The sequence below is a fragment of the Protopterus annectens genome, chromosome 3.part0, assembly GCF_019279795.1.
Source record: "Protopterus annectens isolate FY-2018-M chromosome 3.part0, PAN1.0, whole genome shotgun sequence".
NCBI lineage: Eukaryota > Metazoa > Chordata > Ceratodontiformes > Protopteridae > Protopterus > Protopterus annectens.
Genome location: NC_056731.1, coordinates 472533697 through 472559788, shown reverse-complemented (window position 1 = coordinate 472559788; position 26092 = coordinate 472533697). Strand labels below are relative to the sequence as shown.

Sequence of the window (26092 nt, the reverse complement as noted above, 5' to 3'; positions counted from 1 at the left end):
TTATTTAACTGTAGCCTTCAAACAGGTTTCATGCATCATGAATGGAGAAAGGCAACCGTTATCCCTCTTCACAAAGGTGGGCCATCTACAGACCCTGGAAATTACAGACCCATAAGTCTCACTAGTCTTGTATGTAAAACCTTGGAAAGAATTTTCATGGAGATGATCAGTAGAGATATAGTAAACCTCCAGATAATGGACCCAACCCAGTTTGGTTTCGTCAAGGGCAGATCATGCCTACTCAGCCTGCTGGACTTCTTTGAGAAGGTCATCAAAACAATGGATTTGGGCATTTGGGATGTAAAACCTTGGAAAGAATTTTCATGGAGATGATCAGTAGAGATATAGTAAACCTCCAGACAATGGCCCCAACCCAGTTTGGTTTCGTCAAGGGCAGATCATGCCTACTCAACCTGCTGGACTTTTGAGAAGGTCATCAAAACAATGGATTTGGGCAAAATGGTTTGCACTACCTACCTTGACCAGGCCAAGGCATTTGACACAATACCCCACTCGGGCATTGTTGACAAACTCAAGAGGTTGGGTACAAACCTGTATGTCACCTGGTGGATAGCCAACTGGCTCACAGACAGCACCCAGGAAATTACAATTGGGAAGTCCACCTGCACAAAGAGGCCAGTCATAAGTGGAGATCCTCAGGGATAGGTCCTTGGACTGATCGTTTTTGGCATTTACTTCTCAGAAGTCAAGGCCAATGTCAGTGGTCTCTGGCTGACTATATTTGCAGATGATTGCAAATTAGGAGCTGTCATTGAATCTCACACTGACACAACTGTTCTGTAGGAGGGGTATCCTTTGGGAAGTCACCCATCCCTGGTAACTGTCATAACACACCCCTTAGAGTTGACCCAGTAGTCAGGGACTTGGGGACACACACAGATAGTAATCTAGCCTTTCACCATCATGTGTCTACAGTGGTGAGGAAATCATTCTGTGTTGCACAACTTGTAAATAAACGTATGGCATCTTAAGTCCAAGGAAGTCATTGTTCCACTGTATTCGGCATTCATCAGACCTATCATTGAGTACAGTGCCCCCTTTGGTATGTACCTAACCAGGCATATCCAAGAATTGGAACATCCACAGAGGTTCCTCACTAAAAGAATACAGGGCATAAGTAAAATTCCCTATGCAGACAGCCTCAAGGCCCTATCCCTGTGTTTTGTCTCCTACAGGCTTTTGAGGTGAGATCTGTGCCTGACGTACAGGGCATTGCAAGATCCCACTCTGGACCTCCTTCATATCCACAAAACAAACAGCACCAGAATTGCCCATTCTAAAGACTTAAACCTTGTCTGCGATATAAATAGGACCTGCTGGTGAGATAGGTATGTATCCCAGAGACTACTCTGTGAAGCAGAGCTCCTCACTAAACCATTTCAAGTGCAACTTGGACAATTGGATGCTAAACAGGAAATGCATCCCTGGTTTTGCACCCATGTCTCTAATGGACATAGGTAACCTGTAAGTGGTTCATCTCCCAGGCCCATGCTTACACTTATGAAGGGTATCAGAAGTTGTCAGAAGTTTGGGATGCATGGCTAGGCTTAAAAAGGCCCTTGTGGTCGTTAGCTTAGTAAACCCCCGTGAACCTATGAACCTATAAACATTACAAGCTGGATGTTATTTCCAGGACCAGGGCAGGTTTTGATAGGGTTATCATGCATGGATTTGTAGAAGGCTCTTTTTTGCCTTTATCCTCCCAGGCTTCTTAGCTCTTGTACTTTGCCTTATGTAAAGAATACTGCAACAGTGATTTGGAAGGATGTAGTACAGTTTTGTAAAATCTTGCCATAGCAATAGCTGTCCTTCACTGTTGCAGTATTTGGTCCCTCCCTCCTTCTCCCTCTGTTGTAGCTCTTGCACTGTATTTCTACTGTCCTCCTGGCCAAGTGGTCCATATTCTTTTTCCTTCTGGATGTACATGTTCTCTTTGTCTCCGAGGGTATTCTGTTCCTCCTGGGGCTTTTCATTTCCAAGTGTCTGTACGTCATCGTTATGCTCTTTGCCATACGCGGGGAGCATGCATGTGATATATGTTGCATATAAGACCTAAAGGTTTTCGTGTACTGGCTGGATGTTGTGTTATCTTTGGCAGGACATCCCTTATGTAAAGAATACTGCAACACTGAAGAGGACGACATCTACTGTTATGGTAAAATTTTACACAACTGTACTTTCCGAGAAGTACAAGAGCAGAATATCCCATTACTGGACTCCGTTCCAAAGCCATTGGTTGCTTTCATGAATTCACTTTATTTGTTGTAGGACTTTTCTTAGTAAAAATAAGTACTTTGTCATGAACCTACTGCTGGCTTATACAAAGGATTGCCCCACGCATCCCTTTCATTTTGTAAGTCAGTGGCACGACAATTTATAGATCCTGCTTTTCTCATGCCAATTTTAACTTGGAAGTTAAAGAAAGACCTTAACCCCGCTGTCTAGCTGGCTTAAAACAATGACCCCCCCCCCAAAAAAAGGTCCCGGTATTCCGTGTTAAGCTAAAACTAATCACACTTTCCCTCAAACTGGCAAATTCTTCACAAAAGAGAGACCCCAATACTTCTGACAGATCATTAGACTATAACCTTCCAATAATTAAGCTGCTTCTAAAAAGAAATTGTCAGCCCTTCAAACATTATCAAATTAAATCTGTAGGTTTGTGACAGTCTTGTAAAGTAAAAGACTGCTGCTATGGTCTTAGTAAAACAAAACTGCGTTCTGAAAAAAATAAAGATCACAATTACTTCTGAGTTCACTTTCTTTCAGGTTGTTTAACCAATAATTCTCTGCTGTTAGCTGTCTTTATAGTCATATCTTCCGCTTAAAATCTTTGATCCCTCATTTCCTCTGGGACAACTTTGCTTCCTCATTATAATAAACTATACTGCATGGATTATCTCTTCTCAATGAAAACGCCCAAGCTTTGAGAAGCTGTACGTCATTGCTGAAAGACCTCTACCCTTCCACCTTTTTTTTTTTTTATTCCCAACAAAATAAATATCTCTGCACTAGAGAAGTAAAACCATTGCAGTGCAACAGGTATAACCTTACCTAGCTCACTAAACTGTAACTCTCTGAACTTAAATCTCTCCTTCAAATTATTTTCAAGACAAAGTTCCTTTGCCCCCACTTAACCTTCCTTCTCAACTCCATCTCACTGTAATATATGCATTAATCTCGGAATACTTCAGAATATTTAACATCTTGTGTTAGCTTTGGACGATTGTTATGCACTCCTATATTCAGCTTCTCACTATTGATTTAGCTGATGTTTACTAACTGTTAATTGCAGTGCTGCTAATCTTCTTTTATCATTTTTTACTTATGCATCCCAGACCGACATGAAATGGTGTGTGAATCAGTGTTCTAACCTAGTTAACAAGTTTTAATGAAAATAAATTAAATACCTGAACTGGGTGAGAGCTCTTTGGCATATTTATTTAGGTCCAGGGGCCTAATCAACCCTTTCGCTCCCCTTGAGATGAGGGTAGGGCTTTTGGGAGTGGGCCAGTGTACTGGTCCTGTGGAGGGTTTTGCCCCATCTCTCCTAAACCCTCCCCTGATTGTCTTGAATGCCAGTGTCTACCTTGGTGGGGAATGATATGCATGTTCCCTCCATTATCATTGCTGACTCCAGGGTGTATACAACACTTGACCTCTCAAGCCTACCGTGGCCTTTTCCACTGGCAATCACCCACTGTTCACTAGAGGGTCACCAGTGTGGTGGGCCATGCTTATTCACCTTACCCCCACCTAGCTTTGGCCAATCAAGGCTATCCTTCCCTCTTGGTTCCACCAGTAGCTGTGTCACTAATTGAACATTAGTTACCTAGGTAATAGTCATAGCATCATCTCTCTCTCTCTCTCTCTCTCTCTTTGCCAAGGGTTTGGCCTTGTGCCAACTTGAGTTTTGATTGTAATACTTCACTCATTTGTTCAGTGAATTTCTTAAAATATTTATTCTTATTGTTTCAGCTTGGATGCCAAGTCTTCAAGCGTACAGGTTATCGTGAAAGATGGAGGAATGAAACTTATTCAGATCCAGGATAATGGCACAGGAATTCGGGTATGTACCATTAGAAGTATTTATATTTGCCATGTCCTGATGAGTGAATATAGTCTGTGTGATGATGTACTGACAACTTTTTTCGGTTAGATCAGCAGTTTAAGAAATGTCTGGGCCTTCTATTTGTAAAATGATGTGTAAAGAGGTATATCCAGTAAGTGAAATGCTGAATTTTAATGAACTTGAGAAAATCTAACTGCAACCTTGAATTTTAGAAATGTAAAACATTTAAGAGACATTTCTGTGGTTGCCAGACTCTGTTCTGGTTTTATGTCTTATGGACCATTGTGAGGTTTATTAAGCATGCATACAGGTGTTGCACTTTTTATATAAAAATAAGGTTAATAGTATTACCTGTAGGGGTACCTTAAACCCCCCACCCTCAGTTTTATTTTAGAAAAATGATGTATAAGAATGTGTGGGGCCCAACCCCCTTAAACTTGATTAGTATTGAGCGTATAACTATATGTTTGTGTGACTCATTCTGTGTCTGCAGTAATGATACATGTAAGATAAAATTCCGAGTTGCCTGCTTATGTTTCATCAAGATGATATGTAGTTGGCTGGTAGCTTCCAAGGGTATGGTCACAAATACTGAGGGCAAACTCATTGAATTCCTGATTTGTTGAGTTTGCCCCTTTTCCCAGAAACGGCATGACTCCAGAGGAGATTTCTATTAGTAGTTGGGGGGGGGGGGGTTGATAACAGCCACCCACAACAAAGGTTGAGCTAAGTAAAACTAAATAAATAAATACAAAAAAGTGCTATTTTGGATGGGATTTATATAGGGATAACTTAAATTTGGATCTTCATATGTTTATTGTTCATATTAAGGAACATGTTTCACAGCTGATGGCAGTGGTTCACCACATAAATGTTTTGCCATAACTCACTTTGCTCACTATAACGTTTGGAAGTGAGATGCCACTGGCCTTTTAAGTGGACTACAGAGTTTTGTGGAATTTTTTGATGGTTGCATGGATCTGAGGTCAAAGACCTATGGTTGAACACCCATTTGTTTTATTTCATAAAGGAAATAATCTGCAATAAGTGATTAGATCTTTTAACTAAGGAGCAGAAAGAAGACTAATGTATCATTTTAGAGCAAAATGTGCAGTATTTCTATTTTAGTATATGTACAGTTTAAGATATCCTTTAGCAGGAAAAAAGTTATGTAAAAATTTCATTTCATGCGATATTCTAGCTTTATCTGTGCCACAGGTGGTAGAATCACTTGACAGATAAAATCTTCTCTGGCTGATGCGCAACCACTCCGTAACTCGTTATCCACCTCAGTGCCTAGGTTTTCCAGATCTGCTTTGATGTGCAAAGAGCTAATCAAATAAAAGTGATTTAAGGCGACTTTGGCGTATTAGTGTATTTTTCACTTCAGAGTGAATCAAGTGTATTTTCTCTTCACTCTGACTCTGTTATTGAGGATTTGTCCCCCCCCCATCTTTTCTTGTCAAACTATTTTTGTTTGCCTCCCCCAGCCCAGTTTCTAGTGAGCTGTCTGGCTCTTCCTTACTTCCCCAAAACCTCAATGCTGTTCTCTACTGGACTAGGAGTCCCCTCCTTCAGTATTATTGTAAAGATTAAATCCTTTTTAACTCCATTTTCATTGATTCATAAGTTTTCAACAACCGGTTAAGTTGGATGAATAGTTGAATATGACTACTGACAGTTTAGCTTGTACTGTAAAAATTTCAACACTGGTATTTGCTGTGTTATCTGATGGGTGATTCATTTCTTTATCTGAATCTAGAACATCTACCCTCAGATCTGCCCCATCTCTTGCCATTCCTGTCATCAACCCTTGATTATCTGTGGACAGCAGGGATAGACTTCTGGCATCCTGTCCACACCCTACTTCTGTGGTACTGTCACTGGTGCCATAGGATTTTCAAATGATGTTGGACATCATGTTGCCATCCACGTACCCATGTTGTTAAACCCAAAGTTGGAGACTCTCCAGATACAACTTGGCATGATATTGATGCATCCAGTGTCGGTGATTCAGAGTTGATGCACCCCCCCCAAGTTTTGTGATTGTCTAGAGCTTATGTGGCAATGGAATGGGAAAATTCAACCAACAATCTTTATGGCCAGTGCCTTCTTTGTTGGACATCTTAAGAGTAGTTTGGGAAAACCTTGACTCTGGACCATGTTCCCCAAAAGACTGCTTGAATCCTGAAGCTTCTTAGAGCAGAAACTGCCAAGACTGATACACTGATTTCTGAATGCATCTATGCCCCGAGCTTTGCTTTCTGTTCCCTAGATAGGAGTCTAGAGAAACTGACAGATTTAGGAAGCATGTTTGTGTCTGTCATGTGTGCCTTAAGGGTGCTAAGCTCTGCAGTTCATATGACAGATTTCAGTAGAGATTTGGAATATAAAATGCCCCAGACAGTAGCGGGGTTGCTGGGTAGGCCATTAAAAGATAAACTCATGCTCCAACCCTCCATTTCATCTAATGTGGACATCCTTAATAATAATAATCTTAATAATAATCGTAATACTGAGGATTCCACCAGAGCCAGTAGATCAAGCTTATCCATTTGCTGGTACATGTGGACCTGATTGAAAAACATTAATGAGGACACTAAAGTGATATTTTATGCTCCCAGTTTTTAGCTGCTTTCATTGCTGACAAAGAAGCATCCAACAAACATGGAAAAGGAAGGCGAGACTGCAACAGCTTTTTATGTAGACTTTCAGCCCTCACCCACGTACTTTCAGGATCCAGACAGATCAGTGCCAAATGTTGTTTCAGTGTGGCACACAGCTCAAGCTTCAGCAAGAGACAGAAGTGAGATAAAACCTGGCTGCCAGGGCAACTTCTAATGAATTATGGGCCCTGACATAAAGGTTTTTGGTACTCCCCAGAAGGCTATAGCCCACCAGTAGTTGGAAACAGTAGTCAGGCAGTTCAACATGTCTGAATGTTTCAGGAGTCCTTTTGCACATTAGTGTCTTTGAGCTGAGGGCAGTCTTTCTCTTCATATCAGCTCTTCAGAACTCCCTTCCTCGTTGATTAATTTAGCATTCACTCTGACAACATAGCATTAGTTTTCTGCATCAGGAACTGGTAGGAAGTCCGTTTTATCTCTTATTCCAAGAGGGCTCCGAGAGTGTGGGAGTGGGCTGTTTAGTGCACCTACTTCCTAGTGGTCAGTCATTTTCCTAGAGAAGTGCGTTTCCTTGTTGACAGGCTAAGGTGCTACTTATTGGTACCCCACGACTGCTCACTCAGCCTCACAGTGATTTGCAAACCATTCCTTGTGTCAAGTAGACTTCAAAGCAGTATGTTTTCATATCTGACCAGTGACAGATTCAGCAACTGCTTTTCCCTGATCTTGCCTGTAGACTCCTTTTCACTTTTTCCCCCCGTTTCCTTTTATGATGAGATTTGTCCAGAAAGCCAGACTTCACAAGGTAAAAGTCTATCTAAATAACCTTGGCAAATGTAGTTTCCCTCTTCACTTCTACTTGCAGGCGAAACCTGTATGATTATGTCCCAGTGAAACTTGCTAACACATCTCTAGGGTAAATGTCTCCTTTATACTTGCATCTTTGTTTCTTCAGTTCTATTAATTGACAATACTACATTTTTTCTGTACACGTGTTGTACAGATCATTATATATTCCCAAAGGCCGACATGCAAGACTCAAGAAGATAAATAAAGGATTAGTAGACTGGATTTTTATTTTATTTTTCTTTTGTTGACTGTGTTAGTCCCACTACGGTAGTAGCCTTTTTTCAGGGGAGACCCGAGGTGGTATGTATGCTACTGGGGAAAACTTGGCCTCTGCATCTGGTAACTTCCCCACTTCCTCTTTGTTGTGGTTAAGACCCATTTTGCAGGAGCACTTCCTGTTTCTTTTCCAGGTGCAAAGGTGGAAAATTTTCTTGAATATAAACAAAAAGACTGTAACCCAAGGAATCCTTCTGTGATAAAAGCATTTAACAGAGAAACAAGAAAATTCATGTACAATTTTGATCTGAGATGGAAAGACAGACTTTGAAAGTACCTTTGAAAACTTTGAAGTACTGGGCATTGCAAGTGGTTTATGAGACTGGTGGCTGGGGTTGTAATAATGTGTTGAAAATGGAGAAAAAAATTTATATAGAGCATGATAAATGTGGAAGGGAATAGGGATGCTGTAAAATACCGGGAACAACCCAAAACATTTTTTTTGTGGTAAAGGTCATTTGATAAGTAACTGTGATTAAAAAAAAAGTTATATTTGTGGGGAAATGGTACATAATGTAAAAACAATGTGAATTGAAATGTAAATGTAACAAAATTGGACATTATGGATTTATATTGCAAAAATGAAAATAAGAGTAAGGAAAAAGAAGAAATTTTAGATGTAGAAATGGAAGAAAAATTTAGAGGAGGAAAAAATAATAAAGAGGACATAGAAGGTTGTGAAATAAGTGATGAAGAAGGCATAAATTGGGAGGTAGTAAAAGGAAAAAATAATTCTGTTAAAAGGATAAAAAAGGACAGAAAAGAAAATTTAAAGGGATAAGTACAAAATAAAAAAGAAAGGAAATGGATGGAAAAGAATATATACAGCTAATGATTGGGCGTTTGGTATATTGATTGAGTTTTGACTCCCGGACAGAAGTTACACTATGCGATTCTCACTTTTGGGAGGGAAATTGGGTAGGCTTAGAATGGCCTAGGAATTAGCTATGAACTTTTCCAGCCATGAACCTAAGGAAAGGGGAAAATGAAAATTTTAGAGTGCTTCCTGTAAATGTGAATAGAATTAAGAATAGTAAGAAGAATAGGGATTTTTGAATGGTGTAATGCATGTGATATAGATGCATTTATATTAGAAGACGCAAGATTTTTAACAAATGAAAGATTACAAACAAATTATGGGGAGGAATAATAATCTGGAATTTGAGAAGTGAGAGATGTTCTGGAATAGCCATATACTGTCGAAATACAGTAAGGATATTAGATGTAACTTTAGCAAAAATAGGAAGATTAACCATTGTAGATTTAAAAATGGAGAGAACAATTATATAGAATTATAACATATTGTATGCTTCTACCTAAGCTTATTTTGTCAGGTAAGTAGTGATAAATACGTGGTATGTTAAAACACTGGGTCAGAAATTCATGGACTTACAAAGAGATATGTATAGAACTGAAATAGATTATTTTATAGTGTCAGCAGGTTTAAGTTATAGGAGAAAGGGAGGTAGTTGAAACAGGATTTTCTGATAATATTGCAATGTGGCTAGAGATAAAGAAAAACAGAATATATAAAAATAGGCAAAAAGAATAAAAAGAAACAAGAAAGCATGGAATGAAGGAAATAGATTAGTAATACAGTTATGCAGAGATTATCTTATTTTTGAGAACATTTTATAAAAACTGAATTGAATGGTGGATGTTAATGAAAAGTATAAATAATTTTTTTTTTACAGTGGCAATGTGATGTGAGAAAAGTAGAGAAAGAAAAAAATATAACGTATAACAATGCATTGGAAGACACAGAACAAAATGGCAACGAAAAATAATTTTATATGAAAGAAATCAAGAAAAATACACAAATTGTTACATAAGCAAAGATATGTTTTGTAAGAAAAAAGAGAACCATTGGGTTACTTAATCAGATTAGTAAGGGAAGATGGTAGTGTAATGAGAGAAATAAAAATGTAAAAGGATAAATAGAACTCAGGAAAAATATAAATAGTGTATTACAATATGTACAAGAAATGTTAAAAGAAAAAAAAAAAGATAAAAAACAAAAAAAAGAGAATAAGGAGTTGGAAAAGGAGATTTCTTTAAATGAGCTAGATAAAGTATTAGGACAACTAAATTTAGATTTGACTCCAGGACCAGATGGAAAAGGGTATAAAATGTAAAAAGATTAAGAATTGGCAAAAATAATGCTTTATAAACATTTTGAATGAACAGTTAAATGAAGGTTTTGTATATAAAGAAATATATACTGGAATACTTAAATATAAAAAGGAAGATGGAAGACAAAACACTAGAGACCAATACTTTTACATAATAATGATTCTAAGATCTTTATGAAAAATAATACAAAAGAGATGTGAAGCTAAAAAGAGTGCATGTAGTATAAAGGGGAAGGGTTGTCAAGAATTATTAATGACAGAGAAATTGTAGACGATGATATGAATAGAAAAGAAGTGAAAATCATGATAGACCTTAAGGCATTTGATACAAGTAGACATGAAATCTTGTGGGTAATAATGAAATAATATAAGTGGGAAAATTAGGAAATTGTTTCAGTGTATAGTAATAATAAAGTAAAAATATTTGCAAATGGGTAATGCCAAGAGATGCACATGAAGAGTGGTGTGTTTTCTTTGCATTAGTTACGAGTGTGATAGTATGTGAAATTACCAAGTGGAGGCAGGGTATATAACATTTGAAGGGTTAAAAATGCCAGATCTGATGTTGTTAATCTTCGTTTATTCCTTACTCTTGGGATTCAGTTATGACCTCTGAACCGAGCCAGCCTTTTGTTCAAGCTCGCGTCAGCCACAAACCTCCCGAGCTAAGATTTTACCCATCATACCCTTCTCCCTGTTACCTCAGATCTAGTTTGCCGTGTTGCTGTTCAGCCGTGTTGAGCCGTTCCTCTCCATCGAAGTGTATATTTTGATAATTTTTTCCTCACAGAATTCTTAGTTTTTCAACTTTATTAAGTCGTATCTTCTTTTTCTTTATTACCTGTACCTTTTTGATATCTTCTACTACCTTTGTTGGTAGTCTTTCCTCGCTCTCACTTGGGCCTTGCTACAGTGTGTATGTGCCTAGTTTTTGCATATTTTGTGGCTATAATGTCTGAGAAGAAAGGTAGTCCAGGCTTTAAGAGGTGTTCGGAGTGCAGACACAAACTGCCTCACTCTGATACACGACTTGTGTGTCTACTGTTTGGGCGTGCCTCATCTCACAGTGAAGCCGCCCTGTCAGATATGTAAAGGTTTTTCTGCCAGGGATTTGAAAGAACGTAAAAATAAACTAGTACTAAAGGGTCTCCTTGAGACCTCTTTCTGCGGGGCTATTTCTGGGTCGCAGGATTCTTCTCCTCCTTTCAAACAACATAAAAGGTCTAAGTCTCTTCCATCATCTCCCTCTGGAGACCCTAAGGAACTGAAACATAAAAAGGCTAAATTGTCAGTCAGTGCCAGCGGCTGCCTCGGCACCGACTCACTTGACTCTGTCTCTGATTGTCTGCTGGTCCCTCTACACCGTTGATTTCGACGCAGACTTCAGCCTTCATGGTGCAGACTACTACAGCACCGACTAGTTCAGTGCAGACGTTCTCAGTACCAATTGGTATATCGGCGCAGTCATCTTTGCCACTGACTGAAGTCTCGGTGCAGACTCCTTCGGCACTGTCCATTTTATCGGTGCAGACATCTTTGGCACAGACCCCCTCGGCACTGACAATTTCTTCAATGCAGACAACTCCAATTTTGACAACACCGTTCTTGGTGCAGGAGTCTTCCACACCGTTGATTTCGGTGCATACTGTTTCTGCGCTGGCTTTAATGGCGCAGGCTTAACAAACACCGCCATTTTCGGTGCAGACATTACCTATTCAGACACCTTCTTTCAGTGGTCGTACTAGCCCTTTTTTGGACAGGCCTGAATCGCCTGCAGGGCTTTCAATGAGGTCTACCAGAAGTCATTCTGAGCATGATGTAGTGCGTCTTATAGACCAGTTGCTTTTAGCCAGAGGAATTCCTGCCCCTTCAAAAGTGTCTTTCCCCTCTGGAGTTGATCACCCTTCTCCACAGACTCCTACCTATACTCATTCGACCTCTGTGGAGGTTTTGAGGCATTCTTCCTCGGGCGGACCGATCTTTCCGGTTTTGGAGAGGACACTGGCCACTGCTTCTTGGCCGCCTTTGTCAGGGACTGCTACTTCCTCTGAGCCTTAGCTGTCTCAAGTCGCAACCCCCGGACTCCGGGCTCAAGAGTCTCTGGCCATTCTCCCCCTGGAGACCCCATCCTTGCAGCCTTCCCCAGAGTTTCCCACTGAGGAAGTGCATTGCAAGACTACGTGTAAGAGGAAGCAATGGACTCCATGGAAGAGTTTGTGACCGAAGACACAGATTACGATGATGGGGAAGGGGTCCCCATGTTCACCTTCTGACGAGGTTTCCTTTGGTGACATCCTCAAAATTTTAAAGCAGAGAGGTGAGTGGAAGTCCTGTAACTCTTCCTCAGAGGAGTCTGTGTTCCTGCAGGCTTTTCGTGCCTGACCCCCTACCTCCTGGGTTACCCCACCTGCCGATGAGCTCATCAAGCTCATCGTATAGCATGCGTGGAAGGCACCGGACTCTGTGGAGGCCATACCTCGTAGGCCGGACAAAATCCTTTCTCCCCCAGAAGAGTGCCCCCATTGGTCGAAAGGTCTCCCAGTAGACGCCATGGTGGTGGCTGCCACTACAAAGAAGGAACTGACAGAGGAGAGCCAGGCTGTTCACATGCCCAGTAAGGATGCCCGGGTGGTGGACAGATTAGGGAAGCGAGTCTTCGCATCCTCGACCTTTGCTGTTAGATCCTTGAACTACCTGGCATATTTCACAAGGCTACAGAGAGACCTGGTGTCCGAACTCTCTCAGAACTTGGCAGGAGCAGTTTCTGATGAGGTCTGAGACAAGGTGGCCTCTCCGCAACCCTAGAATCTGTTTCCAGTTCCTCAATGCGTTTGATATCACACGCTACTAAGGGAGTGACGAGAGCTGCGGGTGCAGGCATAGTCATGAGATGCCATGCTTGGATGCACCTTTGTATCTTTGCGAACCCCTTCAAGGCTTCTTTCGTAACGCCCCTATTGAGACCACTACTTTGTTTGACTCCAAGGTAAAAGATACATTGGCCAGATGTGCACATGACGGTAAGACCCTAACTGCCATCGGTGTCCATTTATCTTCTCAGCGGTTCTATTCTAGGAATCAGAAGAGTGGAAAAATGTGGCGCAAAAGGTCTCAGGGTCCTTTCCATGACTGTCATGCCGAGTTTTCCCCTAGAGGCAAGGGGGGAATTCTAACGGAAGGTGCCTCTTTCAGGGCAGGGGAGGTCTGCGAAACTGGGGTTCCAGGGAATCTTTCTCTGGACAGCCCTATCAGCACTCCTGAGGAGCAGCCTGATTGCTTTCCTCTGGAAGCAGTCGGGGGTCATTTTTCCTTGTACCCTTCTGCCTGGCAAACCATAACCATATATGCTTGGGTACAAAGGCTCATCACCAGACAATACCGTATTCCTTTCTTATTCACTCTCCCCTTACCCATCGTACCACCCAGTCAAAAGAAAGCTGCAGCTATAGAGATATCAGAGTTACTTCGAAAAAGAGTCATCCAAACAGTCCCCCCAGACCAGACAGGATCTGGCTTCTAGTCAAGATTCTTTCTGGTACCAAAAAAGACAGGGGACTAGAGACTAATTCTGGATCTCAGTGCCCTAAGCAAATTAGTAAAGACAGAAAAGTTCCGGATGGTCATGGTTCAGTCTATACTTCCACTTTTGGAAAAAGACAATTGGATGTGCTCCATAGATTTTCAAGACGCGTACTACCACATAAAGGTGGAAAGATGCTCAAGAAGATATCTTCGCTTCTGGGCAGGAGCCAGTCATTACCAGTTTCACGTACTGCCCTTTGGACTCTCTACAGCCCCCAGAGTGTTCACAAAGTGCATGACAGTAGTCATAGCTCACCTTTGGCTTCAAGTCTCCAGGTGTTTCCCTACCTAGATGACTGGCTCATTACTGCCCCAACAAGACGTCTACTGGATCAGGCCTTGACTTGCTGTACAGCAGCTCGGAATATCGATAAACTGGAAGAAGTTAAACCTTACTCCGAGTCACTCATTAGAGTGCATTGGGAGTGATTCTGGCCACACTGACTTGTACAGCCTCTCTACCAGATCACAGAATTCAGAGGATCAAAGAACAGGTTCAGGCAATACTTTCACAAAATCTATCCTCAGCTCGATCCGTTCTTCAACTGCTAGGATCGATGGCAGCCTCCATCACCATAGTCCCTCTAGCAAGGCTACTGCTTCTTACTCAGTGGTACCCATCACAGCACCCCTTATCTTTTCCGATTAGAATAACCAAGATTTGCAAACAGGACTTGCTCTGGTGGATGTCAACAACCCTTACCAGTGGTCTCGCCCCTTCTACCCTCATCAGCCCAACGCCACAGTGACCACGAATGCCTCTCTGATGGGCGGGGCTGTTTCAGGGAAAGACGGTCCAAGGCACTTGGTCACAGACGGAGGCCCATCTGCATATCAGTGTTCTAGAACCGAGGCCGGTGCTACTAGCATTGCAAGCATTCCAATCGATCCTTCCGTCAGGGACTGTTGCAGTTCAGTCAGACAACATGGCAGTAGTCTGGTACATCAACAGACAAGGGGGAACCAGATCATACCCACTCTGTCGAGAGGCCATGAGAATATGGCAGTGGGCGATAGCCTTCAACCGTTTTCTGATAGCGATGCACATTTCCGGGAGCTCTAACATGGTAGCGGACAAGTTGAGCAGATGCATTCTACAACCTCACGAGTGGTATCTCAATCCTCTAGTGGCGGCAAAGATTTTAGACCCCTAGGGCCAGCCTTGCTGTGACCTATTTGCGTCCCCGTCCAATCACAAGTGCAGCAACTACTTTGCCATGATCCCCCCTCGAACACAATCACTGAGAGTTGCTGTAGTCCACGACTGGCCCTCGGGTCTGCTATATTTCTATCCTCTGATACCCCTCATTCCCCTGTTCCTCAAGAAAGCACGTCGGTTGAAGAGCAAAGTGATCCTCATTGCTCCATATTGGCCTCAACAAGTTTGGTTTCCCTTCCTGTAACCTCATCTGCTAGATCGACCATGGATTTTCAATCCAACTCCAGAGTTGATCTCTCACCCACAGAATCTGATTTATTCAAACCTATCCAGCCTGAAAGTGACAGCTTGGTTTATTCACTTCCAATTATTGCCAGGCAGCATGATCCATCTTCCCCTGTGCGTGACCTCCTAATTTCCTCTTAAAGATCATCCACCAGACAACTCTACCGCAGGAAATGGAAGAGGTTTTCTCTCTGGCTACAAGATAAACAAATGGACCCTTTTACAGCCCCTGTTTCTATTGTGCTAGAATATATTTCAGACCTTTTTAAATCGGGGGTAGCGGCCTCTACAGTTGGTGTTCATTTGGCTGCGATTTCTAATTTTCATAATGGCTTTCAGGGCAATTCCTTAATGTCACAAAGACTTTGTAAGACCTTTCTGAAGGGAGTAGCCCAACTAAAGTCTCCATTCAGAGAACCAGTTAAACCTTGGGACGTGGCCTTAGTCCTTCAAGGGTTGACAACTTCTCCCTTTGAGCCTACATCTACCTGTGATCTAAAGTATCTGTCATGGAAAACACTGTTAGTTGCTATTACTTCTGCCAGATGTATTTCTGAATTTCAAGCCTTGTCTATCAAACCCCCCTACCTAATCTTTCAGGGTCTATATTAGATCAGCGAACGCTTAAAAAAGCGAACGCTGATTGATCAAACTTATGTGAGCGAATGTTTAAAATATCGAAGCAACAGAAACCCAAATTTTTTCCTAGGGAAGAATTCAGTTGTCTGTTTCTGTTGCTTTGGTATTTTCAGTGCTGTGGTGGAAAGTTACGGGTCGGATTCAGATAAGTGTGCGATTGTGTTGATGTTAGTGTTAGGGCGGGTTAGGTGAGTTAGGGTTAGGGCGTGGGTTAGGTATGTGTGCGATTGTGTGGATGTGAGGGTTAGGGTGGGTTAGGTGAGTTAGGGTTAGGAAGCTGGTGAGATGAGTGTGCGATAGTGACGGACCTTAGGGTTAGGGTTTGGGTTAAGGTAAGTGGATAGTTGGTGTGTGTGTAGTTTAGTGTAGGATTAGGGGTCAGATTTTAGATGTGTGTGTGGATTGCTGTTTGTTTGGTGTGCTTGTGTTGTGTGTATGTGTTTTGGATCAGCGATTTGTTTTTCCCTAGGAAAAAAATCGCTGATCTGACAGTTCGAGATTGTAAGCTTACGCTTACATAAGTTCGATCAATCAGCGTTCATTTTTTTAAGCGTTCGCTGATCTAATATAGACCCATCTTTCACAAGGACAGAGTTTCATTAAGGACCAATCCGACCTTCTTGCCCAAGGTCGTTTGAGTTGTCTATCAGACTATTGATTTGTCAGTGTTCTTTCCTAATCATTCTAACAGAGGGAAGTATTGCCTGCATAGCTTGGATGTACATAGACAAATTTGTTTTTACCTAGACAGGACTAAATTTAATAGAAAATCTGACCAGCTGTTTTTGGCCTTTTCTGAATCCAGATTAGGTTGTCCAGTTTCTAAATTTACTTTAGCCACTTGGTTGAGAGATTGTATTACTTTCATTTATGGCAAGAATGGTATCCCTTTACTTGGCAGAGTAAAGGCCCACTCTACAAGATCAGTGTCAACTTCTGCAGCCTTCCATGCGAGAACATCTTTGAATGACATTTGTGCAGCCGTAACCTGGGCTAGGCCCCACACCTTCATTGCTCATTACAAGTTGGACTTTGCCTCCAGAGGCAGAGCTTCTTTTTGTTCTGTGGTGCTCCGGAATGTCCTTCCATAGGGCCACCTGGGGAACAGGATAGCTGGGGACTCTGTCCCAAGAGTAAGGAATAAACGAAGATTAACAACATCAGATAAAGAAGTTATGTCTTACCATAACGTTCCATGTGAGTTGTTTCATCTTCATTTATTCATTACGGTCCACCCGCCTTCCCCCTCCAAAGTTTTCTGGTGGATCTCATTCGCCCTTCTATCCAGTTATTAGGTCATGTCTGACCAGAGGTAGCCTCCGCTTCATTTTTTCCAACTTGCAAACTAGATCTGAGGTAAGAGGGAGAAGGGCATGATGGTTAAAATCGTAGCTCGAGAGGTTTGTGGCTGACGCGAGCAGGGAAAAAAGGCCGTGTCTGTTCCGAGGTCAGAACTGAATCCCAAGAGTAATGAATAAACGAAGATGAAACAACTCAGACGGAACGTTATGGTAAGACATAACTTCTTTTTCTGTTAACACATGCAGATGTCATTATAATAATTGCAAAAAACAAAATTTAGATAAAAAGTAATAATTTGCACAGATGAATGCCTAGAGGTGATATGGATGGCTTTAAATAATGAGAAAAGTATTGGTTTAGGTGATGTAGTAAAAATGGGGGTATATATTTTACAGTGAATGAAATTTCTGTGTTAGGTATACAATTTGGGAATAAAGATGGCAGTAGAATTCAATGGGTGAAAAAGTGGAAGAAATAAAAGAAACCTGTGTTTTCTGGAAAAAGTATACATTATCATTCAGAAAAAAAGGCTTATTTGATAAATTCAGTACTGCTGGGGAAAATAGCATACTTAGCAAGTGTTTTACATTGCCAACAGTGTTATATGGGGTTTTAGATTAAACCCAGTAAAAAGATGAGTTTTGTAAGTAAATAAAGATGGAGTTTTAGGGATAATTACCCCAGTGGTATATGCTGCTTTATTAAATTTGTGTAAAGTGATTAAATGAAAAAGATGAGAGTATTAAAATTGTATGATACATTTTGATGCATGGTAAAAAATAAAAGAGAGTGCGTAAAGGAAATAAAATGTTACCAAGAAAAAATATTTTTGTGGAAAATTTAAACATTGATGATACAGAAAAAGATAGAAAAGTTACAGTATAAATTATGTAATAAAACATTACTATGTAAAGCCATGGGAAAATCTAACAAATGAAAAAATTAAAGCTATAAAAATAAGAAACAAATGGTGTAATCAGAATGTAGAATGTTAAGATTTTTTATGGACACTGGTAATAGATAAGTTAACAGTAAAGGGAAATACATCCTGTAAAGATAGAATGTTTCCATTAGGTTCATAGGTTCATACTAGGCTATCTGCCCTAGGGCATTTATAAGCCTAGCCAGAGTGTGTTTGGCTTTCGCCACCCATTTTAAATTAATTTTGCTATGCCTTTTTTTGAGGTTAGTATACTGTACCTCTGTCTAACAGTGACACAGAAGTGATAGCCGGGGTAAACCTACGATCTCCCATCCACTCATCAAGATTCCTCTTGAAGAGAGTCAATGTGGGACTCTGCCTAACCTGGACTGGGATTTTATTCCAGAGTGAAGGGAGCCTCTGGGTTATGAATCTGTCCCTCCAGCATGTCCTATTTATTTCAGTGCTGAGGTTCAAGTCTCTCGAGCACGTAGCTCGATGGGATTTGGATTTTCTGAGGTGCAGCATGTCCATTAATTCCGGGTTGGACATGGCTTTATACATCAGGCACAGATCGCCTCTGAGCAGGCGGTATGCCACTGAGTAGAGCTGGAGTTTCTTTAACCGGGCAGCATATGGCATCTGTTTGAGCCCTTTGATCCTCTTGGTGAGGTACTTTTGGGGTCTTTCCAGTTGCTGCAGGTGTCTGGTAAGGTACATCCCAAAAGGGGCATTGTACTCAATTATGGGCCTGATGAGGGATGAGTAAAGAGGTACGATGACCTCCCCCGTGATCTAGATGTGAATCCCGTCATGATTAGGTGGGCTATATAAAATGTTTTTCTAACCACTTTGGCCACGTGGTTGTCAAATGAGAGATTGCTATCAACTTGGGTCCCCAGGTCCCTAATGACTTCTTCTGTACTTAATGGATTACCACCTATGTGGTAATTTGTGGGCACTTTGTTTTTCCAAAGGGATGACTATACACTTTTGGCGTTTAGCTTGAGGCCATGGCTCTGGCACCAGTTGTCTGTTTCTATGAGGCCCTTTTGGAGGATGCTTGTGTCGGCTGGAGAGTTGATTATGGCGCCCAGTTTGCAGTCATCTGCGAACTTGGTCAGCCACAGTCCTTCCGTGTTGGCCTGTACCGCCGAGAAATATATACTGAACAAGAGAGGTCCCAGGACTGAGCCTTGTGGGACTCCACTTGTAACTGGTTTGGAGTCTGACATGGCTCCAGCAATTCTAACCATGTGGGTTCTGTCCTTGAGCCAGTTTGCAACCCATCTAGTGACATAGGGGTTTATATTTAAGCTGGTGAGCTTATCTATAATGCCCGAGTGGGGTATTGTATCGAAGGCTTTTGCGAGATCCAGGTAGGCTGTGTGGACCACCTTCCCCTCGTCAATGGCCTTGGTGACTGTTTCAAAGAAATCGACCAGGTTTAAGAGGCAGAATCTGCCCTTAACAAAGCCAAACTGGGTAGGATCCAGTGCCTGTAGGTCCCCAATATCTTTATTTATGAGGTCCATGATGATCCTTTCCATAGCTTTGCAGACCAAGCTAGTCAGACTTATGGGGCGATAGTTTCCAGGATCCGTTGAGGCACCACCTTTGTGGAGAGGGACCACTGTTGCTGTACGCCACTCTTTGAGTACATATCCTGTAGTAAGGCTAAGATTGAACAGTAGTTTTATGTTTGGGTTTAGCTCTTCTTGGAGTTCATGTAGGACGCAGCCCGGGACACCATCTGGTCCCATTGATGCTGTGTTTTTTGCTTTGGAGAGGGCGGCTCTTACCTGAGCATCTGAGATGTCAGGGGGGGCAGCACTCTGTTGGGATAGATATTTGCCCTTTTGGTGGGGAGAGGGGTAAGAAGTTTGCACTGAACCTGTCAGCTAGGATGTTGGCAATGTCTGTGGGTTCAGTGTATTTTTTGTCATTTTGGACTAATTCTGAGCATATCTGGTAATTCCCACCCAGGTTCCTAACATAACTAAAGAAAGCCTTGTGATTATCCTTAGTGTCTTGTGCAATTTTTTCTCGAAGCTGGCCTTAGACGATTTTATGAGTGCCCGTAGTTTTTTGCTAATACTGATCAGAGATGCCTTCCCTTTTTGGGATTTTGCTCTATCATGTAGTAGCTTCCTCCTTCTATTATATAGTTTGTTTATGGCTGGGGTCCACCAGACAGGACGTCTGCCTTTGGAGGATTGGGTCTTGGTTTTATTTGGGATTGCATGATCCATGCATTCCTGAAGGTGTTCAGAGAATGCGTTTATAAAGGATTCTGTGGTCTGGGCCGTATTTTCCACAGGCCCGGGGGCTTTGAAGGATTTCGCCTCGGTTTTGAGGCGTATGAAATTTGCTTTAGAGAAGTTTTTCACTGTGGTTTTCTGGGCAGGGGGTGGGGTCGGGATGTGAATATCCAGTGAGATTAGTTTATGGTCTAATCTTACCAGTGAGGGATACACTTCTGGTCTGGAGCATAGTGTCCCCATGTTGGTGATGATCAGGTCCAGTATGTTTTCCCCTCTTGTGGGAGTGGTAACAAGTTGTTCCATAACATTTCAGTTTATAAATTCTAGGAACCTTTGGGCTAGGGTGTTGGAGCTAGAGTAATGCTCCCAGTCTATGTTTGGGTAGTTGAAGTCGCCCAATATAATGGTGTTTGGAGAGACCTTCATATTTTCCAGTATTCTCAGGAAGGCCAAGTGGGGTTCCTGTGTTTGGGAGGGTGGTCTGTAGCAGGCTATAAACTGGAAGGCAGTTTTACCCACAGTTAGTTGCACATGGATAGTCTCTGATGCTTCGTGCTGTGCCACCAACTTGGAGGTGTGGGTATCTTTGACGAATATTGATACTCCCCCTCCTTTTGTGGTTCGGTCCAAGTTTTGGGGCCGAAAAGCATGGTATGAGGTTTTACCTGGTAGTGCTGGGGTGCTCTCGGGAACCTTGAACCAGGTTTCTGTTACTGCACAGATATCGATGTTCTCCATGCTAAGGAGTGTTTTGAGTGCGTGCATCTTGAGGTTTAGACTTCTGGCGTTGAGTAGCATTACTCTTAGTTTCTTATCCCTTGTGATACCTATGGAGGTGGGTTTGTCTTTTGAGCCTTGCCTAAAAAAGGCACTATGGGGATAGCAAGAGCCTTTGCCAATATCCGAAAGCCCAGGGGTGACAGGTGCAAGCCGTCCCTAGCGAAGCATCGTGGCTTGTCGAGCATGTCATCCCAGGCTGACAGGCATTGGTCCCCTTTGAATGACACCAACACTTAAGCCAATTGTTGAAATTGATCATCTTGTCTTCATATTGTGGCATCATTCTTGGTGAGGGTAAGATGCTACTCAAGGTCAGGGTCATACCGGCCTGGGCTACATGCTCAGAGAGCTCCTCTATGTCTCTTTTCATGTAGTCCAGGGAGGTACGTCTCAGGTCATTCACACCAGCATGGACAATGACTGAGTCATATTTGTACTTGCCTTGGAGTGACCTGAGTGCTTGTGTTATGTGGCAGATCCTAGCCCGACAGGCAGCTCACCGTGACCTTCTCCTTGTTCAGCCTGGTGAGTGGGACGTCAGTGTGCCTGATGATAGAGTCACCTATTACAAGTGTATCAGGTGTGTTGTTTAGCCTTAAGGGCTGTGACTGTTTGGCACACTGGCTTTGTGAGCTATGTGTTGCACGTGTTTTGTTTTGGGGTAGCGGTTGCTTGGGTGTCTGCTTTGGAGGTCTCTGCTGCTTAGGCAGATTTTTATTTAGAGCCTCGAGTATGTTTTTGTGTGTTTATGTGTTTGGTTTGTTGTCGTGGTAGGTCTATGTGAGACTGGAATTGTAGTGAGTGTGGTTTCCTTCTCCTCCTGACTGGTTACGCCAGTACTGAGTTGAGAGAGCTTAGCCTCCAGTTTTGCTATATGGTTGCATCTCTCACATGTGTTGGAATTTGTTGGGAGGAGGAGAGGGTTGTCTGTGTACATGAGGCAGTTGTAACATTGCCTCAAGATTCTCAGATTCACCAGCTGGACCGGAGAGGAGATTGACAACTGACCTTTGGACATGCTAGAATAGTATTGGGAATTCCTTTATAATTGAAAAAAGGGCCAATGGGGAACAAGGTACTCAAGGGGAGTTTGTGAGGGTGTAGTGCTTTTAATTTTTTAGAGCTGACTTATATAATTGCTTTAGTGAGCAAGTGCCAGGTAACTTAAATGCAATGTGCTACAGGTAACTTAAATGCAAAAACGACAAACAGTAACTTTCTTTCAAGTGAAACAAGGAAATAAGTACAGTAAGCAATGCAGATATCACTAGGGATCCACAGAAGTGCTAAAAGGCCGCGGTTTAGGTGGAATTAGCGTTTCAGGGAAATAAACAAACAACAAGCATACAAATAAAGCTAAATTCAGCAGGCCTGTATCTAGTCTATGCTACAGCAAACAAGGTGTACCAATTTCAGTAAGAAACAGTTAGAATATGCAAGCACTATAAGCCTCTAACCAGAAATTCCCTGCTCAGAAGGGCAGAGTCCAGCCTCTCCTCCCACAAGAGTGCAGACCGCAATCCTTCTTAACGTAAAATAACTGGCCTGAAGCCCAAGTGCTTAAACCAGAACTAATACACTTTTAGAATAACAGACATTGAGCTCTCAATCAGCAGTTCCCAACTTAGAAGGATGTAAGCTACCTGTCCTGTCACCACAGTGCAGGCCACAAACCTTCCTAATGTAAAACAACTGGTCTGAAGCCCAAGTGCTTAATCCAAAAGACTTAGAAATGATAGCTACACTTTAATCAAGTTACTACCAGCAGTAATAAATACAACTGAATACTTTAAAGAATGCCTGGATTAGTGCTCAAGTTATACAAACAAAGCTAGATTCAGCAGGCCTGGATCTAGTCTATGCTACAGCAAACGAGGTGTACCAATTTCAGTAAGAAGCAGTTCAAATATGCAGGCACTATAAGCTTTAACCAGAAATTCCCAGCTCAGAAGGACAGAGTCCAGCCTCTCCTCCCACAAGAGTGCAGAACACGAACCCTCTTAATGTAAAATAACTGGCCTCAAGCCCAAGTGCTTAAACCAGAATTAATACACTTTTAGAATAACAGACACTGAGCCCTCAATCAGCAGTTCCCAACTTAGAAGGATGTAAGCTACCTGTTCTGCCACTACAGTGCAGACCACAAACCTTCCTAATGTAAAACTGGTCTGAAGCCCAGGTGCTTAAACTAAAAGGCTTACAATGAGTTACACCAAGCAGTAATAAATACAATTGAGTACTTTTAAAATGACGCAAAAGCAAAATAAAGTAGGAAAAAACACAAATACAGTAAAAGCAGATACATTTTTTTTTTTTTATTGGAAAGAGAGAAAGGAAAGAGAGAAAGGAGTAGCAGAAACTAAGCTGATTGGCCTTCTCAAATGCTCTCCCTGTACTGGGTAGAATGAGGTAATGACACTAGACTGGGAGGTGGGTCCCAGATCAAATTTACACTAGGGGCGGGCAACTGCAAAGCCAACAACTATAAAAACACTATACCAACAGGGAGTGAGGGTGGGAAACAAACAGCAGAAATGTTACTCACAGCTGAAAAGCAGCAGTGAGCCTTTAAATGAAAGTTTTAAACAGCTAAAGGAGCCACTAGAAAAAAAGAGTTTAACTGCAACAAGTTATCATAAACAAACAGCCCAACAGATGCTTAATAAGAGTGGACAATTTCCAGTTAATACCTCACACACAGTGAAACTAGCTAGAAAAATACACAGTACACAAAGTGCTATAAACAACAAAGAAATAAAGAACAAAATAAACAAAAAACAGGATACTTAATGTTATATATTGTAGCTCCGAGTTTGCTGAGTGTCCTTCCTTCGATCAGCTCACTGTAAAATTGTCGAGAAGAAGAAACTTAGGGACATGTAGTTTTGAAGTGTGAGTAAAAATGTTGGACAAACCTATGTAAAGAAGATTTTTTCGAAAATATAAGAGAAGTGGGTAAACATGAATATGATTAAATAGATATAATATACGCTTTACTTCTATTCTTATAACAGAGTAGATATAAAAACTTTTTATCTCATATGGGTTATATGGAATGCAAAAATAAATTATGTTTAATGGTAAATGGATTTTAGCAATTAAGAAATAACTGTTCCTTAATGCCTAAAGTGGTTACAGAGACGAACCACAACCAGTCAATCAACTTGTGCATTTTCTTTACATAGACTCGTAATGTATGGATATTTTTTTCATTACATGGACATCCAGTGGTTACTTATATTTTACACTAAGATGAGGAAATTCCTCCACAAGACAACCGTCTTTTTGTATTTCAAAAACTCAGTTTGAACAGAAAGTCTGTAAGCTTATATTTTGCAAGTGGTTGTCTAGTTATATGTAGTTTTACCCCAAGTAATGTGTAAAGACTTTTCAACACAAAAAGCTTACTATAATACAGTAGCAGCAACTAGTACAGCCTTCTTTAAGACCACATCTATAGATAACATTTCTGCAGTAGATGTGTGGTTTTCATTCAACACTTTTGTATGGCAGTGTACACCGAATATGACATCCTGTTCCACATATTTTCTGAGGCCGTAGATATTTGTTCCTTTAGGTTGTCTACCCAGAAACTTTTGACTGGGGGTAGTTATGCTGGTTGGACCTCCTGTTTTCGGTTGTAAAAGTTATATAATTACCATAATGTTAAAGCTGTAAAAAGTAGATCTGTACGAAGTAGAACCATCCTCTAACAGACCTTCCATCCTTTCCTTGCCACTGACATAGAGAGCTAAGAAATTTCGATCACCTGTGCTTCCTAGTTGTTAGGCAAATTTCAAAGCATTGTACTTGAAGATCAGTAAAGAGAGACTTAGCACCAAGGTATGTTATGGATAAGGAAGTACCAAACTGCATGGCATCCTTTAATCTGCCAAGCAGCCTTATTGTCCTGTTATGCTGCTGTTATGGAAGATGAAGCTAGTCTGGCTCCCTATTGAAATGCCGGTACTCGAAATTTCAAGTGGTGACAAGCCGCCAAAAAGACCAAAAACCCCAGAAGAGTAAATCTTGAACATAACTCTTCTCTTGTAAACTTCTTTTTTGCAGGGGGCACAAGCTCCCTGCACACCCTGATGTGAGTGGGTGGCCCAAACATATTTACCCACTGTGAGGTCATTATATCTTGGAGAAAAGGAGATATTCTGAGAAATGCAATCTCAGACTTTGTATATGTAAGTCAGTCTTTTTGGTCATTCACTTTGTGATATTTCAGATGGTTACCTAGTCTTGTAGATTTATCATTAAAGCTATTATTAACTATCTCGTATTACTCTGAGGGGGAACTTTGCTGTGAGTCAAATAACCGAATACTGCTTGGTGTACCTGTTGTAGAGGTCTGTTCCTTCCTGTTGTCTTACTGTTAATACTAATGCACACTTCCGCACATTTGATGCATATTAAGATAGGGTGAGGTAGCAGCTTTAGAAGATTCTTTCTGCCAGGTAGTCCTTATGGCTGTAGCACTGGTACTGTAGTTATGGAGGATGGACCTACCTCTTTCATATGTATCACTTTGGTAAGCACTTAACTTTCATTCTATTACATATATTTAGTTGTCTTAAAGTTAAAAAGCTGTTCATGCTTGTACTTTTATAGTGTAGTGGTTAGGTTCAGTTTAAATGTTTGATTGCTGTTTATTTTGCAGCAATTTCTGAATGCATGTGATGGAAATAGTGATTTGTCTACACAAAGTCAAAACGCCAGAGTGCATAAGTGTTTATAGCTTCTTATACCTGAAAAATAATCTAAAAATTGTCATAAAGTAAAAGTTATTTATTCTGATAGAGTATTGGGATAGGTTTTTATTCCTTAAAGCGCCCTTAAGTTGTTGCTAATTTTATAAATCCCTGTTTTTTTCTGTGCATTTCTCAGTCTTAAGAGATGAATAAGAGGAGTTTTTTAACACCTTGGCAGGCACATGTGCATTAATACAAAAGCAAACAAACAATATTAATATTTTGTGTTACACATTATATATTTTTAACAACAACTGTCATTCAGTCCATCACTGCAGAAATTGATCAGCTTTGCCTTCCCTTAAACCTCACTCCACCTCTTGAATGTTACTCTACAGTCATTGCTCCCATAAATTCCATTTATTTCTAAGTAAATAGTTTCTTCCCTTTTCTTAAGTAACCATCAAGTTCCCTTATCTCTTCTA

General features: G+C 41.3%; 1 protein-coding gene across 1 annotated transcript in view; it reads left to right on the top strand.

Moving 5' to 3' along the window:
• The window catches only part of MLH1 (mutL homolog 1), a 2895606-nt gene that overhangs the window by 57877 nt on the left and 2811637 nt on the right, over positions 1-26092 (top strand). Inside the window, exon 2 of the mRNA XM_044064896.1 lies at positions 4000-4090. Coding sequence (XP_043920831.1) covers positions 4000-4090 — 91 coding nt within the window. The remainder of the gene's footprint in view (positions 1-3999; positions 4091-26092) is intronic.